At 38.7% G+C, this 17,506-nt stretch overlaps 1 protein-coding gene across 2 annotated transcripts in view; it reads left to right on the top strand.

Moving 5' to 3' along the window:
* The first annotated feature begins 515 nt into the window (after window positions 1-515).
* Window positions 516-17,506, top strand: part of LOC113053991 (mitogen-activated protein kinase kinase kinase 1-like) — a 50,572-nt gene continuing 33,581 nt past the window's right edge. Inside the window, exon 1 of one of the 2 annotated variants that reach the window (XM_026219188.1) lies at window positions 516-925. In XM_026219188.1, coding sequence (XP_026074973.1) covers window positions 555-925 — 371 coding nt within the window. In that variant the 5' untranslated portion in view covers window positions 516-554. The remainder of the gene's footprint in view (window positions 926-17,506) is intronic. The other variant, XM_026219186.1, reaches the window with a different exon arrangement.

Raw genomic sequence — 17,506 nt, 5'->3', positions numbered from 1 at the left:
AGGAAACAACTTAAACATTGTGCAGTTAGCACAAATAAATAAATAGAATGAACATATAAAATAAACAATTTCAAACAGGGCCCACTGGTACAGCCTGCACCGGGGCCCCGCTGACCCCAGCTACGGCCCTGCTTAACTCTAAATAGTCATTGCTTACAGTATGTGTTACTGTAGGAGGATATCTGATTTTAGAATGAGCCCATAAGAAAGCGTATACAGTCTTTAACTGATTGGAATATGAGCACACATACATGCTGTGATTAGCAGTCAAATTGTCTTTAAAACTCAGCATTTCATTATATATTTTCATAGTCTTCGATAGGCTATTTATTTCAGAAGACCAAGAACATTTTTTTCTCTTATGATATGACCCCTTTAAGATATGTGACGCCGTGCACGTAGGTAAGTTCCCGAAGGACTCCCTTAGCTCCTCCCACTTTTGTAGATAACCCCTCCTATTTATCCGGAAGCCCCTCCCTCGCGTCCTCCCCCATATTCCCGCCACTCCCTCTCTCTCATACAATCTATGAAGTGACAAAACTTCAGAACAGAAAATGGCGACGGCGGGGAGTCGGACGTCGTCGTTAGGCGGATTATTAGACTCCAGTAGCGGCACAAATGTCGGGAACGGACTTCAGGACAGTTCTGGCGGCTCCACACCTTCGATCAGCAGCGGGAAAGTGAAGAGAAATGCCGGGGAGAGTTCGCAGTGGAGGCGGAAGGTGAGGAGTGTGGATCTGGATAAATGCGAGAGCGGGACCGCAGCGCTGCACCTCCTCACGGTGTCCGGTCCCGGCTCGATGCAGACCGCTCATCTGTGCCATAGTGCTCAGGAATGGACGAGGAGCTCTTTAAGGAGCAGCAGCGAGAGTCCGAGAGCTGAACACGGAGCGGCTGCTGCGGACCCCAGCGCCTCACACAGCAGGTACAAATAACTACAGACGCGATTCTGGAGAGACTTTACTAAACTGAATTAACTTAACGCTATCTCTGACAGAGTCATTACTGAGTGTGTGTGTGTTTCTGTGTGTGTGTGAACGATTAATGTTGCAACGCAAGTATGAGAAAATGTCATACAGTCTTGTGGCACGAGACAGTCATAAAGCAGGTGACTTTAAATTCTTCATGCGGTTTCTTTGTATTTGCTGATCAGAAACTGTTTTGAAGTCAAGCTAAACTATTTTGAAATTCACAGTTTGGTTTGTTTTGTTTTTGACAAACACAAAAAAGTTATTTGAAAAGCATAACTGGCAAACAAACGCCCCTCGATGACTTCAGTGTTTGTAATGATGCACTCCGCTCATGTTGAGTGTGTTTCTGAAGCCCCAGTCTCGACACATGGTGTGTGTGTGTGTGTGTGTGTGTGTGTGTGTGTGTGTGTGTGTGTGAATATGATCATGTGAGAAAGCTGAGAGCAGGTTGAGTGGCAGTAGTTTTCAGAAGGAAGACTTCGAGAGCAACATGAGATGCAGGCTTTGACAATGTACAGATAATGATAGATGAATGGAAGCTGAAACCTAAAGAAACTGTTGCAAAAAAAAAAAAAGAGAGAAACTGCATGCCTTTGTGGGCTGTGTTTTCCATGATGATGCTTGTGTTACTAAAACTGATATTTTGTATTAATACTTGCCATTTCCTATATTATTATTTACTATAATGAGTAAATGACACATGCAAGTGTCATTTTGAGAGTGATATCTTAGCACATATATGACAAAAGTGTTTTTAAGATTACAGTCACATGTTAATGAGCCTGGGTGTTTTTCCAGTGTTAGTGCATTTCTCTTAAATAAGCCATGTAGGGATTTGCAGTGATTCCACACTGTGTTTTACGTCACAGAGTTATTAATTTCCCGCCGCTTCCCCTCAGGTGAGAACAGGAGCATCAGTCACTGTGTGAATGTGCTGAGAAGCGTCTGTTTCTGACACTGCTGGGGAAGCAGATGTTCTCCTGCTGGAGGACAAGAGTCGGACGACTCCTCCGCTGAAACCGTTTTCGTTAGAGATCCAATCAGTTCCTTTCAGTGTTCCCTCAGCTGTTTTTGATCGTGTTAAAGTGTGCCATTTATATGCCACTATTGGCACCAGGTGAACAAAAAATGTATATATTTATAAAATGGTTGTTTTCGAACAGGTTTCCCAATTTTCTATTAGACAGTCTGATTGTACAAACCATTTCAGGAGCTAGTTGTAAATGCATCTGGCCCTCAACTGTTAAATTTGCGTATAGCGTGGGAATTGAAGATCGGGTTTATATATATATATTTTTTGCAGAAACGCATTGATGTCTAATTGAAAAAGTTTTAACATCTGATGTCCGGATCAGAGGAAATGCACGAAGCGAAAAGTGTAAATAGGTCCTTGTGATTTTTGTTTACATTTGTTTCAGCAAACTTTCCAAGTCTAAATGCTTTAGATGATTTCCAAAGTCCTTGTTTTGTTTTAGTTTTTTGGGCAGAAAGTGTTGGATGTGATTTATTCCAGTAGTCAGTTGTGAATGTGGTCCGAAGTGCTTCATGTCTCTCAGCAGATCTGCAGTCCGAGCTTGTGATTGTGAAATGTGTGCGTGTGCTCCAGGGTTGTCCGGTGTGTCCCGGGACCGGAGGCTCCTGTGGGCCTGACACAGTTTGTGTGCTTTCATCGGGTGTTCCCAGCTCGTAATTAATTTGTTTGCGTTCCCGGCGGATGTGGCGGGGGTTCGACCACTCGTTCAGCAGAGACAGCTGGTCCAATGCTGGAGATGATCGTGCCTCTAGAAAAGATCATGTAACAGGCTTTGTGTCAAGATCAAGAGAGAACTTCTTTACATAAAGACCATGCTTGAAACACATCTCATGGTGAAATATTGTGTGTATGTGCACTACAGTTATAGTAATAGAAATTAACCATTGTATTCAGCAAGGACACATTAAATTGATTAAAAGTGACAGTAAATATTTTTATAATGCTACAAAAGCATTATAAAAGGCTGAATCCTGAAAAAATGATCATAGTGAACTTGGATCACACATTTTTCTTAATCAGCAGATCAGCTGGTGTTGCTCCTGAAGATCATGTGACACTGACGACTGGAGCAGTGATGCTGCAAATACAGCTTCGATCACAGGAATCAATTACTTTTTAAACATGGAGTCACAGAGAAAACGGTTATACATTTGCAATAAATATTTCACAGTTAATGTGGAATATTTCACAGTTTTTACTCTATTTTTGATTACATAAATGCAGCCTTGTTGAGAAAAAGAAAAAATAATAATGCTTCAGCTTTAATGAAATTACAGTCTTTGGTAAAGTTCTGAAGTAAAAAAACGATTGACTTTGTGAAACTTTGAGCCCTAGCTTTCTTAGCATGTAAAACAAATGTGGGATTACGTAACACATTCTGGTTTAAACTAGTATCTAAAGTTTTTTTCGTGTCCTATAAAGAGCATGTGATTCATTGGTCTTTCTCTGTTAATAGTGGCCTGTCAGATCTCTAACCCTCAAATTAGCTCCTGACCAACATCTGCGGCCGAAGTGACTTCAGTGCTGAGCTGGCGCTCTCACACATGCTCTTGAACGGCACTGTTCCTGTTGGAAATGTAAGAAGACTCTCGAAGACTTGTGAGGTCCTCGGGAGCTTTATTGTGACAGATATAGCTTCTCGTGGGAGAGCGCGGCCGGCTAAAATAAAGATCTGTACAGTATGGGGTGTCCTAAACACTCGCTGAGGGAGTCTCTCACTGATGTTTGAGTGTGAAATGTGAAACATCTTAAAATTGCTTTTAGTGCAGACTTGCGCTGTACCAATAGAGGATAATTTTATCATTCTTGTAGTACTTTCTGTACTGGCATGTACATTTCTTTCTGAATGAAGGCCTATCCACACCGAATGCAGGTGCTCTGTTTGAGGAAACTTCTTGTATTGAAACGAAGGTTTATATAAATATAAAAGGGACAGAACTGAGGTACATTTATGAGACCGTGCTCTTTACATGTGAATTCAAATACACAGGAACTCCAGCAGTGTTTTGAAAACACACAGAAGAGAATGAATCCTATTACCAGAATGATCTGCATTATGTTTAACTGTGATTCTCTTCTCTTTGTCAGCTCTGCCTCTTCACCGGACTGCTATATATATATATGTGTGTGTGTGTGTGTATTAGTATGTATTATGTTTGTAAAATGGCACAGTTTTTTTTAATATCCGAAAACACACTCTTAACATCAGTCAGTCAAGCATTTTAATAATTAAGTATTATTTAATGATAGAACTTTAGTAATTAGTATTAAAACTTTGTAACCATGTATGGATGCATATTAGTCATTTTAACTGAACTTAGGACTGGTGGTGGTGGTTTTTTTGGTCATTCAGTGTTTCTGTAGAAAAAATATTGGGAAAAAACTAACAAGAATACTGATGAGAAAATGATACGAACTCTACTAATAAGAACAATATAAAACGCGCTAAAGATTAATTCATGGATTTTAATCAGGTTGTGTACGTTCGCTCGAACTGATTTGCTGAAATCAATACAGTGATGATAATAGGTGAGCGCCAGCCAATGAGATTGCTGTTTGCACAATAGCTCCGCCCACTAGCGGAGAAACCGGCAGTTCTTAAGCTGAAGAATTCCAAAGGAATGCCGTTATTTTGACAGGAAAATACAACAAAGTATATAGTTTACATGTCAATTCTCTCTCTCTCTCTCTATGTGTGTGTGTGCGAGACAAATCGACGGCGCATTGTGCGCCTTTACACTAGAGTTTACGGTACGTCAAATACAGGTGTGTTGCACATCCATTTATATGAACTGGAAAATATCACACACCGCTTGACGGAGAGTGAAACTCTGCAGCATTCAATCCGAGAGTGTTTGGCGAGTGGAAATATATCTGTGCTAAACTTTCACTTAGCCTCCAACTCACACACTGGCGAGTAAAGTAAAATGCGCGTGCTGCTTTTACAAGCTAATTTAAAGAAGAAAAGGGGGAACACCCCCGCGATGATACCAGTATTAACGGTGTTGTCACCCATCAATTAACCAGTGGGAAATTTCCTCACCGTCACAACTCTACCCCTAGTCACAAATTTTTGACATTAGTAGTGTAAGTCTGTAAAGAGTCTCCTAAAGCATTAAGTTCTGCATTTATATTGAGCATTTCAGTGTGCATGTTTTTACACTTGACCACTTGCAAAAGAAGAGGTGGAGGTTGTTTAAGACTTCTAGATGCAGTTCAGCCAACTGTAAATGCATGTGGTTGTTCAAGACGCTTATCTGAAGATTTTAGCCCCAAAACAAAAACAAGAAAGTGTGTGTTTAAAACCTGCTTCCTAATACTACAGCATTAGTATATTAAAAAAAATATTTTGCAGAGAGTGTCTCTTCTGCAAGCGCAAATGAAATTAAGTGTTTAGTGTCACTTAATTTGACACCACGCCATCCTCATTAAAAAGTAGTAAGCACTAGATTCTCCACCAGATCTCTCCTATTGTGATTTTGAAGATGCTGCGCTGATCATAAACTAAATGTAGCACATGTATTGCAATTGTATATACAATTACAATTTTACAATACAAAAATATATTTGGCACAAATTGTAATGACACCATTCTGATAAATGTTTCCAGCTGCTGAAGAGTTTGTAGTCGTCTTTGATGTATTTTTTGTCTAGTGATGCACCAAATGTTCTCTCTAGGTGAAAGATCTGCTAATTCAGCACCCAGACTCTTCCACAGCGAAGTCATGTTGTTGTAATAGCTGCAGTATGTGGTTTTGCACTGTCCTGCTGAAATACACAAGGCCTTCCCTGAAATAGATGTTGTCTGTAGGGGAACGTATGTTGCTCTAAAACCTTTCAGCATTCATAGTGCCTTCCGAAACATGCAAGCTGCCCATACTGTATGCACTTATGCACCATCATACCATCAGAGATGCTGGCTTTTGAGCTGAACGCTGATAACACGCTGGAAGGTCTCCCTCCTCTTTAGCCCGGAGGACACGGCATCTGTGATTTCCAACAAGCATGTCAAATTTGGACTCGTCTGACCATAGATCACTTTTCCACTTTGAGACAGTCCATTTTAAATGAGCTTTATTTAACTTTAATCTGGGAGACTGCCTCTCTAATGTCCCATTCACACGAGGTGTTGGCGTCAGTGCCTCTTGTTTACTTTAATGGAGTGATGTCAAGCATTGGCGAAATGAATTGTGGGTCCGTTGCACTGCGTCAGGTCCATTGCACGCGGCAGAAGTTGAAAACTTTTAAACTTTTCAAGCGCCAATGCAGGCATTAACCAATCAGATGGCCTTCTGCAAATATCCTAGCGCAGATGCTAGCCAGTCACGCTCATGCGACACCAGAACACATTGTGTCTTCAGAAACGCTCTCCATCACGCCCGCGTGTGTATATACCATTAGACATTCCTTTATAGCTAATTATGTTACAGACCTGATGTCAATTAACTTAGCTGCTAGATTTTCTCCCAGCACAATCTTTAAAAAATCCTTGCCTTTTCAGCCCTTTGTAGCCCCAGTGCTAACTTTGAGACCTGTAGTAGGCGTCAAATTTGAAATGAGCTAATTTGATGGATAAAAGTAAAAAAAAAAAGTGTAGTTCTCATTTTATTCAAATTTAAATTTCCATTGGTTTCGGTCTTAACTTAAACAATATCTACTCCGCATTGAGCTTCTATATTTCTATAATGTTTTGAAAGGAATATGCAGCGGCGGCGCATCTTGTGGGTTCAACTGGATCTATACTAACAAAAACATTAAAAGGCAACATCATCCTCGCCGAATCTCGTGCGCCACTGAGAAGGCTCCCATTATCACAGACCCCTGCCCAGTAGATTATGTTCTGAAGAGAACATGAGAATCATTACTTTTGAAAAGTCAGAGTGAAACACACCATTTTAAACATTTTTTAATAGTAATTTTCATGCAGTTTCCAGCACAGTGTTGTAGCGCTGTGTCTCTGCGGCTTGTATATTGTGTTTTAGCATGTTTTGTCTAATGAGCGGAGGCCTCTCCTCGGTCACCAGGAACTGCGTGTTTAAAGCCCAGGGTTAGCTGAATGATCACGCCTGGACGCCGGACACAAAGGCCCGGATATTTCCATACACATTAGGCCCTGTCTGCAGGCACAGGGTCCCCCTCCTCTCAGGTTTTGTTTAGTTAACAGCAGGACGAGGCAAGCTGGAGATTACATGTGAAAAGTAAACGCATCATGAGGCCTAGATTACTGGTTAAAACAACAGCCTCGACGAGATACCCTCGAACTCCCCCACAGTATGAGCAAACGCACTCGGAAACAAAGGAGATGTCTTAAACCACGTGCGACCGCTCTCTGAATGCACTGTGTTCATATTCAGAAGTTTTGCACACCAGGAATTGGACTCCTCTAAACCGGTCCGAGTGCAACAGTCCCCTTTGGTTTCCTTGTTTGGAGGGAGTTAATTGTACACCGTCCAGTCTCCACCTCGGTAGATGAGGTCTGTAGGCACACCCGGGGCTCTACAGTGCGCTTGAAAACTACTGTATGTGACTATGAAATATATTTAGGAGCACCAGTGTGACAGACTCAATCAGCATGATTATGTTTGTGATCAGGGAAGTGTTAAAGGTTTCCACTCGCATGTTTTGCAGCGTCGAGTAATGTGTCGGCACATCTGTTGATTCCTTGAACGCAATGCTGATCAGGATCCACTCAACACTCAAAGCACCAGAGTTTTGTTCAGTGATTATTAAGAGAGTTTGCAAATGTGATAGTAATACAAATGTTCATTAAACAATAAGCAAATAATAAGTGACTTGCGTTGTCTGCCTACAACACTATTGCTAGTTTTTGCTCCGTTTCGTCAATGAAAATAGTTTTAAACAAAGTCACAGCTGAGCAAATAAATCATATCTCCTAGCAAGCACGGCAGTGTTTGGTTTATGAATGAACATGATTGAATATTTCAGTGACTGTGGTGCTTAATTTTTTTTATTTAGAAGGAGAAATGCTCCTAAAAAGAAAAGTGAGCGTAGAGCCCTGATACTAGCCTGTGTGTTGTAACGGCATGAGAAAGGGCTATCGATTTCCCCAGCATCTCGTTAGCCTCCATCAGCGGGAAACTTGATTCGGCCTGTAAATTGGGATTGACTGTCAGTTGATTGAATCCATGGGCTTTAGGAGGCGACACAAAGAGAAGCATTGTGAAACGCCAGCGCTTTGTTATAATGAGGAGGATCCCAGCTCTGGGGACAAGTGTCTCTTGACCACCTCACAATCCCTCTGGCCTTCTCCTGTCTCCCTGTAGCTAAAGTACAGTTCAGTTCGTCTGATGTTAGCATGACGCGCTCCCAGTGTCCATCCGGAGGGTCTGTCCTGGGCCATGCTTCCACAGGGACATTGTTCTGCCGTTGTCTTTTGTTTAATCTGGATTGTCCTTTACCCTGAGACTCTGCCCTTGCTTGGTGGAGAGTGATTTAATGACTTCAGTGTTTGGTGGTTTCTCTGGATGCTGAATGGAGAAGGACTTGTGTTGGTAGTTGGTCTTTGTCACCGCTGTCCTCTCTAGAGCTAGTAACCTCGTTACCCCATGGACATCTGCTGTAAACAGACCTCCACCCACAACCGGGGTCAAAAAGTTACTCGTCATTTGACCTGTTACTCTGGACCTTGCCCACACTCCCTGACTGGAAGTGCATGGTTACTTAGGAAAATATAGCCCTTTATATGTCTGCTATATAAATAAACATGGAAGCATGCGTTAAATATAATAAAACCCAGATGGTTTGGACAGTCACTGGATCCAAAACCATCCAAATCTTTAAAAGCTTTAAAAGTTATGAGAACTTTTAAGATATGTTAAGAAAGTTTATTTAATTTTCAATTAACCTATAAACGTTTTACAACATTTGCAATTATACAAGTCGTCAAATGTATGTTGAATTGGTATTTAACATTAGACAAAGTTAAATACCATAAAACCATAACGTGCAAAATATAGTTTAAAAATGGTTTTCAGTAGTTCAAATTATAGCTGTTTTCAAGTTTATCTATTCTGCTAATTAGTTTATTTATTTGGGATTTTTTTTTTTTTTTTTTTTTTTTTTTTTTTTTGCGGCTACACCGTTTCCCCATCATTTAATTTAAAAGTGTTATATCAGTATCTCTATACTGTACCTTTTTGTTATTGAATATTAAAATGAATAAAAACAAGAAATATTACTGTTATAAAAGTGTATCATGGTCCGCTTGCTTCATCATCATAAATCACACTTTAATGCCAGTTACAGTGGTGCTTTAAAGCAAAGCATGTGTTCAAATTCACCACATGCAGCAATAAATAAATAAATAAATTATTGTCTAATTATTTTTAGAATCAGATCTTAAGACCCATTCCCAAAAACAGTCTTTAAATGAATGCGGTCCATTGAATATGAAACGAATGAGCTCAGAGCAGTTCTCTGCAGTCTGTTTCAGTGATCATGTTCAGCAAACAAGCGTTTTCATATCCTTATGATTTCATAAGAGTCGCCCGTAACGGTCACGTGACACAGGTTTTGTGAAGTAAAAAAAAAGTAAAGAAAGGAGCTAATTTCTTGAACATTTAATGCTTTGCACAGAAAGTTATGTACATTAAACTTAAGTGCATTAACTCTGTGTAATCGAAATATGATTAAATATTGCAGTTCGTAAATGTAGTGTTGGTTCATACCTCACAAATGTGGATTGGTATGATAATAGTTGACATTTACATGCAATTTTCCAGATTGCACTTTGTGTTTGGACGGAGGAACAGTCAGTAACCTGCTGTGCTCTGTTGCACGCTGGTCTGTTGTTGTGCTAGCATGGATTTAAGATTACTCCTAGCTTTACGTCAAATCAGAAATTGAGGTATTATGGTTTCAACCAAAGGAAATGTGGACGACAGATATTTCACACTGGCAGCTGTTTTGATTTCCATCGTGTCTCACTCAAACTCATTATTTTCTGCTCGGAATAATTTGCACTTGGTTTTTGGTATATTATTCTGACGCAATATCCTTTTGATAAGACCTTGTTAATGTACTTTTCTTTTTACTTGTCGTGTTGGTGTTTTAATTTCGGTTTATTTTCACAAAGTAGAACACAAATGAATAAATAATTCACTGTTCAGTTTGTTTTTGTCGAGTGTATCCTAGATGAAATCTTACAAATTGCACTGTTTAACTGTAAGTGTAACTTCTGTTGTCACCAAATGTTTTCTCTGAAATCCTAAAAATGAACCGAAAGCCTTGAGACATGAAATATGTCGGTGTGACCTAGAAATCATTGAATCAGTCCAGCGGTGTGAAAGAGCTCTGGAGGTGAATATGTGGTTCATAACCGTAGAAGAAACTTGAGCTCCGTCAGCACCATTGAATCACTAATTATTTATTAACAAGGATGAAGACTGGAAAGTTACTTTGTGTCTGAGCTGAAGCGGTTTGGTCTGAGGATGGAGTCAATGTTTAACATGTTTCGTGTTAGCGCTGGTGTTCATATGTAGCTCGTCATGTGATCGGTGCGTGTGGACCATCGGTTCGGGATCACAATGAGCTGAGACATGACACAAATTCATATGAAATTTTATTCATAACAAACCCTACAGTTGATAAAGTTACGATGTGTTAGTTTCGGTTTTTAACAGATGTTAATGGAAATAAATGTACTTTAAAAGTGTCCCTTGGGTTAGTGGATCACAGTTTATTACAGATTCATTAGCTGATGCTGAAAGGACTAAATGTGGAGTTGTGCTTGGTTTTTCTTACGTTTTCTAAAAGCATGGCTGTGTTTCCAGCTCGCTCCCTGCAGCGCCTGTGCTCCACTTCCAGCGCTTCTCATCAGGATCAACCGTCCTGACATCAGAGCTGTGTGTGTGTGTGTGTGTGTGTGTGTGTGTGTGAACACGCGTGCTCGAGAGCTGTCGACAGCAGGGCCCGAGCACGGATGTTGTGCTGCTGTAGCAGTGTGTGGGAGCGAGGTCAGTCGGGCCGTCCTGCTGAGAGAGGGGCCAGTGGGACACTGGGGGGGTCGTGCTGCTCCAGTTGGGTAGAGACAAGGAATTCCTCTGCATTCCTGTTACATGCCAGAGCAGTGTGCAAACTGAAGGCTATAAAAACACATGCAAATGCACGAATTCAGGCTGTAATGTGCATTCTGTAAAATAAAATAAAACCACAAACTAAGTATAGAGCCCTATGAAATTGTTTTAATTTCTTCACAAATTCTGGTTTTCCAGATTTTCTGGCTTTAGTTTTTTCCTATTTACATTTTAGCTTTTTCTTTCAATTAAAAAAAAAATCTGGGTTCTGTTTGAAATGTTAAATTAAATTGTAGTAATCAAAAGGATATCTAATCATTTGAAATCATGAATCCTATACAGAATTTCAATTTTAATTATTATTTTTTTTTATTAGTTTTTCCCCATTTGAATTTTCCGGATTCAGTTGATGTTATAAGTTATAGTAGTTAAAAAACATGTTAAATCAATTGAAGTCATTAAAGCTTTTGCAATTTAATAAAAACATTTTTTTTTTTTTTTTTTTACAATAATAGGGAGTTATGAAATGTAATTTTTCTGAACTGTTTTACTTTTTTTCCGGGTTTATGATTTAATCCACATTTATTATCAAAAATGGTGGTAATCAAATGAAGGCATAACACAATAACACTGTGTTATATATCTTTTAAAGTGTAATGTGAGTTTGAAGTATATATTACTTTGGTTGTTTAAATTTGAGGTGGACCGGCAGGAACACACACATTCACTTTCCTGTAAAGACTAGTCCCAGAGAAGGTCATTAACACGCTTGTTTGTGTATGTCTGTCTTCTCGGCGTCTGTGATCCTACAGTAAACACAAACTCTGACTGTACTCCGCTCAAACACTAACCCTGTGTACTCTCTTCTGCTGTTTCACTCGCAGTATGATATTGGGAGAGCGTGACATGTTTTTTATAATGACTTACTTATACACTTATTTATCTAACACACATTTCAATTTGCCGAAATGTACCTGTACATACAACTGACGATTTTTATATTTTGTTATTCTTTATTTACTCTACTGTAACTGTTCTATTTTTGTAATTATTTTAATTATCAGTGTTTTTTGTTCTTTGGCTGTCATTCTGTTCCTCTGTGGAAGCTTCTGTCATGAAAACAAATTCCTTGCATGTGTAAACATACCTGGCAATAAAAGCTCATTCTGTGTCTGATTCATTCTGTATTGTGTTGTGTGTCTCGTATTGTGAGTGACACCCAGCCAAGTTTTTTTCCTTATGCTCTCTTGCCAAGTCACGCAGAGTTTGTTTGTTCCAGCCCTCGTTTAAACCACACACACACACACACACACACACACACACACACACAGTTGTTTTTAATGCAGTCTCTTTTCCACATACAGTGCATACAATTCCACTCTCATATAAATGCATTACTCCCACATTTTATGTATTTAATGTAGGGCTGTAGCTATCGAATATTTTAGTAATCGAGTATTCTACCAAAAATTCCATCGATTAATCGAGTAATCGGATAAAATGTGTTTTTGCTTAATTAAAGTGCAATATTAATTATGCGAGAGAAAATAAGACTCCTGGGGCTCTTAAAATGAACAAATAAGTTTCCTTTTTAGATTTTTTTTTTTTACTTTTTAAATGCATAAAATGCATTGCATACATCAAAAATAAACATTTAATTATTACCCATTGTTTCTCTGTCTGTACTCGTAATGTGAACAATGACAATAAAGTTGACAGATGAATTAAGTTCATTTAAGTGCCATTCAGTTGGGGTTTAAAATAAAGCATTTTCTGAGATGCACATTAAACATTAAACACATAAAACATTAATTTAATTTATCTTTTAATTATTAAAAATTAAGCAAACTTAACTTTTTGGTAAACAAAGGGGATTTACTATTAAAAATAAAACATGGAAGAAATGTTGTGTGATTAAACCTTAAAAAAAACGGACTTTTATTTTGACGGGTCGACGTACCTTTACAGTTCTTTGTATTGTGATGTGACAACGGTCAAATGCTCATGAAGTGACTGTCAGTGCAGTTCTGGAGATGTTGTTCATTTGTTCACATCCTTATTTAGTGAGACAGTACGCGCGCTTCAGTTTGTGTGATAAAGGAACTCGCGCTTCTGCTCCATTCATTAACAGAGACACGCAGAACATGCAGGATTCATATTTAAATAGACTGTTCCGGCTTAATATTTACAGATATTAGTCCATATTTGATTTGATGTAAGTGCAATGACCTATTTTTGATTAATTCATTTACAATTTGTCAAATTTCGTGCCATTCCGCATTAAACTGTTAAACTCCGTTAAACTCCGTTTTTATGACTGGATTCCGCGATTCCCTCCGCGTTTTCTGCATCGCGGAAATCACAGGGCCCTAGTTGTTGTATGCCAGCTCTATCTTGCAATGGACACACGCCACGACGTTCTCTTCACGTTTGCCCGCGCGCTCTAATCAAAACACTGCTGACTCCTTGCAGTATCTCGGATGCAGCGCTTTGCGTCTCCTTCCACTTTGTGGGTGACTTAAACGCAATGTGTCACATTAAAAAATCATTGCGAAAGAACCTGACGTGAGATTTAAAATAAATTAAAAGAGGCTTCGAGGCAGAGGAATTTGCCTCGATCATTTTTTGTAATCGAGTAACTCGAGTTACTCGAGGAATCGTTTCAGCCCTAATTTAATGCATCCTAGGATTTTTTTTCTCCAAATGTTAATTATGCTATTTTATTGGTAACAGCAAAGATTTTTTCAGTTTTATATTATGAATTATGAAAAGCCTGTTGACTTTTGCCGTTTATTTAAGGTGATTTTGGAAGTTGTTTTAAACATTAGTTTCTTATTTAATTGGTTCCACAGTGTTTGCTGATTTTTACTTTATTTTAAACGTGTTATTTATTTTATTTGATATCAAGGCCATGCCTCCAAGTTGTCTTATTCGTTTTGCTTATAAATATTCTACGTTTTTTATTTATTTGGTTATATTTTAAAACATTTAACATTTTTACTTGGCGTATTTCCAGTTTTGTATACCTATTTAAACTTCAAAAAAAAGTTTGTTAAATGCGCTTTTCTTTTAAGCTATTTAAAACTGAAGGAAAGTGAGGAAAAGAGGGAAAATTCTAATGAAAAAAAAATTAACAACTGCCGATTTGGAAGTGAAAGTAAAGTGTGCACGCCACTTTCACAAGCTCGTTAAAAGCGAGGTAAAGCGGGAACAGTGATACCAGTGTTACTGGTGTTGTCACCCGTCGATTAACCAGTGGGGAAATATCCTCACCGTCACACACCCTAGTATACACTACCCAGAAAAGTTTAACAATAATGCGCTTATTCAGAAGGATGCATTAAATTGATCAAAAGTGACAAAGACATTTAGAATCTTACAAAAGATAATAATAAAACATAAACGATAGACTTCAAATAAATGCTGTATACTTGTCTCCACACAAAAACTAACTATGCAGCACAATTGTTTTCAACCTGTGATGTATGACGATGAAGTCTGGACTGCTGCAAAATCAGCTGTGCCAACACAGGAATAAATTGCACTTTAAAATATATTCAAATCTTTTAAAATCATTGTTTAATTATTATTATTATATTATATTATTATTATATTATTATATATATATATACAGTATTGTTCAAAATAATAGCAGTACAATGTGACTAACCAGAATAATCAAGGTTTTTCGTATATTTTTTATTGCTACGTGGCAAACAAGTTACCAGTAGGTTCAGTAGATTGTCAGAAAACAAACAAGACCCAGCATTCATGATATGCACGCTCTTAAGGCTGTGCAATTGGGCAATTAGTTGAATTAGTTGAAAGGAGTGTGTTCAAAAAAATAGCAGTGTGGCATTCAATCACTGAGGTCATCAATTTTGTGAAGAAACAGGTGTGAATCAGGTGGCCCCTATTTAAGGATGAAGCCAACACTTGTTGAACATGCATTTGAGAGCTGAGGAAAATGGGTCGTTCAAGACATTGTTCAGAAGAACAGCGTACTTTGATTAAAAAGTTGATTAGAGAGGGGAAAACCTATAAAGAGGTGCAAAAAATGATAGGCTGTTCAGCTAAAATGATCTCCAATGCCTTAAAATGGAGAGCAAAACCAGAGAGACGTGGAAGAAAACGGAAGACAACCATCAAAATTTATAGAAGAATAACCAGAATGGCAAAGGCTCAGCCAATGATCACCTCCAGGATGATCAAAGACAGTCTGGAGTTACCTGTAAGTACTGTGACAGTTAGAAGACGTCTGTGTGAAGCTAATCTATTTTCAAGAATCCCCCGCAAAGTCCCTCTGTTAAAAAAAAGGCATGTGCAGAAGAGGTTACAATTTGCCAAAGAACACATCAACTGGCCTAAAGAGAAATGGAGGAACATTTTGTGGACTGATGAGAGTAAAATTGTTCTTTTTGGGTCCAAGGGCCACAGGCAGTTTGTGAGACGACCCCCAAACTCTGAATTCAAGCCACAGTACACAGTGAAGACAGTGAAGCATGGAGGTGCAAGCATCATGATATGGGCATGTTTCTCCTACTATGGTGTTGGGCCTATTTATCGCATACCAGGGATCATGGATCAGTTTGCATATGTTAAAATACTTGAAGAGGTCATGTTGCCCTATGCTGAAGAGGACATGCCCTTGAAATGGTTGTTTCAACAAGACAATGACCCAAAACACACTAGTAAACGGGCAAAGTCTTGGTTCCAAACCAACAAAATTAATGTTATGGAGTGGCCAGCCCAATCTCCAGACCTTAATCCAATTGAGAACTTGTGGGGTGATATCAAAAATGCTGTTTCTGAAGCAAAACCAAGAAATGTGAATGAATTGTGGAATGTTGTTAAAGAATCATGGAGTGGAATAACAGCTGAGAGGTGCCACAAGTTGGTTGACTCCATGCCACACAGATGTCAAGCAGTTTTAAAAAACTGTGGTCATACAACTAAATATTAGTTTAGTGATTCACAGGATTGCTAAATCCCAGAAAAAAAAAATGTTTGTACAAAATAGTTTTGAGTTTGTACAGTCAAAGGTAGACACTGCTATTTTTTTGAACACACCCCTTTCAACTAATTGCCCAATTGCACAGCCTTAAGAGCGTGCATATCATGAATGCTGGGTCTTGTTTGTTTTCTGACAATCTACTGAACCTACTGGTAACTTGTTTGCCACGTAGCAATAAAAAATATACTAAAAACCTTGATTATTCTGGTTAGTCACATTGTACTGCTATTATTTTGAACAATACTGTATATATTTTTGATTAAGTAATGCAGCATTGGTGAGAGTTTGAAATACTTCTGCTTTCAAAAGCATTACAAATCTGACCTCATACTTTTGAATGGTACCATCTCTGAAAAAAGGCACAATAGCTGTCACTGGGATGATAGCCAATCAAAGGTGCACCTTTGTACTTTATTTACCCCTCAAGGGTGCATATACCTTAGATGTATTTATTATTACCTAAAGTCCATATCTTTTGAAAAGGTACCGCCCAGGTGACAGCGTTTGTACCGTTTTAAAGAGAGTGAAATGTAATGGATAGGAAGAGGTCACCTGATGTCACTGATGGCTAGCGATGCACGATCTTGATTTTTCATGGCCATTTCCGATACTGATTTTTTAACAAGCAAACTGGCTGATTCCGATACCGATTTCAGATTTTTTAAAAATATTTTATTTATCAACACCAGACAAGAAAGAAAAAAGACCAAAAACATATCGCGTATTTCAAGCAAAACCCGTCCGGTTCCGATTTATGGCGAGTCAACCGGTGCATCCCTACTGATGGCTTTATGCACAGACCTGTCTGCTGTTTTCTTTATTAATACTTATATTACTTATATTAATACTCATGCAGCATTAATTGTTTTTGTTGCCATAAAAACTATAAGGCAACACAATTAGAAATAGGACTATTACGTGAACCTAAATAAACCCTTATATCTCTGATACTTTGTCTAGCTCACTGCTCTACACAGCTCTGGACAGTCCAGCTTGATAAGGTGCATTCTGGGATGCGGATCACATTCCCATGTGTGCTTGCTTTAGCTTCACTGCTCCATCTGCTTCAACATCCGTGAAATTACAGCTGACTTCTTTGCAGGTGTTTCTTATTTATTGCATAGCCTCCTCACATTTCATTTGGGTTTAAATACTAGATCTGCACCATGTTTTCATGTTTCGAGTCCTTCTCGTGTTGGAATGTCCATTTATGGTTCAGCATCAACATTTTTGACATATAACCTCACATTGTTCTCAAGCACTCCATACTATATCAGCCATGCACATTATTGCTAGGAGATGCATGGCCGATGAAAACAAACATGGAGCCCACGGCTGTATGTTTTGACACTTTGTTCACGGAGTTGCAAAATAACGAGAGCTGGAGGTGAGTTGAGCTAAATCTGTTATAAGGCAACTCAAATGATATGATCAGCTCAAAAGAGATCTAAAA

The sequence above is a fragment of the Carassius auratus genome, chromosome 35 (genome assembly GCF_003368295.1).
Source record: "Carassius auratus strain Wakin chromosome 35, ASM336829v1, whole genome shotgun sequence".
In the NCBI taxonomy this organism is placed as follows: Eukaryota; Metazoa; Chordata; class Actinopteri; order Cypriniformes; family Cyprinidae; genus Carassius; species Carassius auratus.
This window is presented reverse-complemented; position numbering and strand designations above follow the sequence as displayed.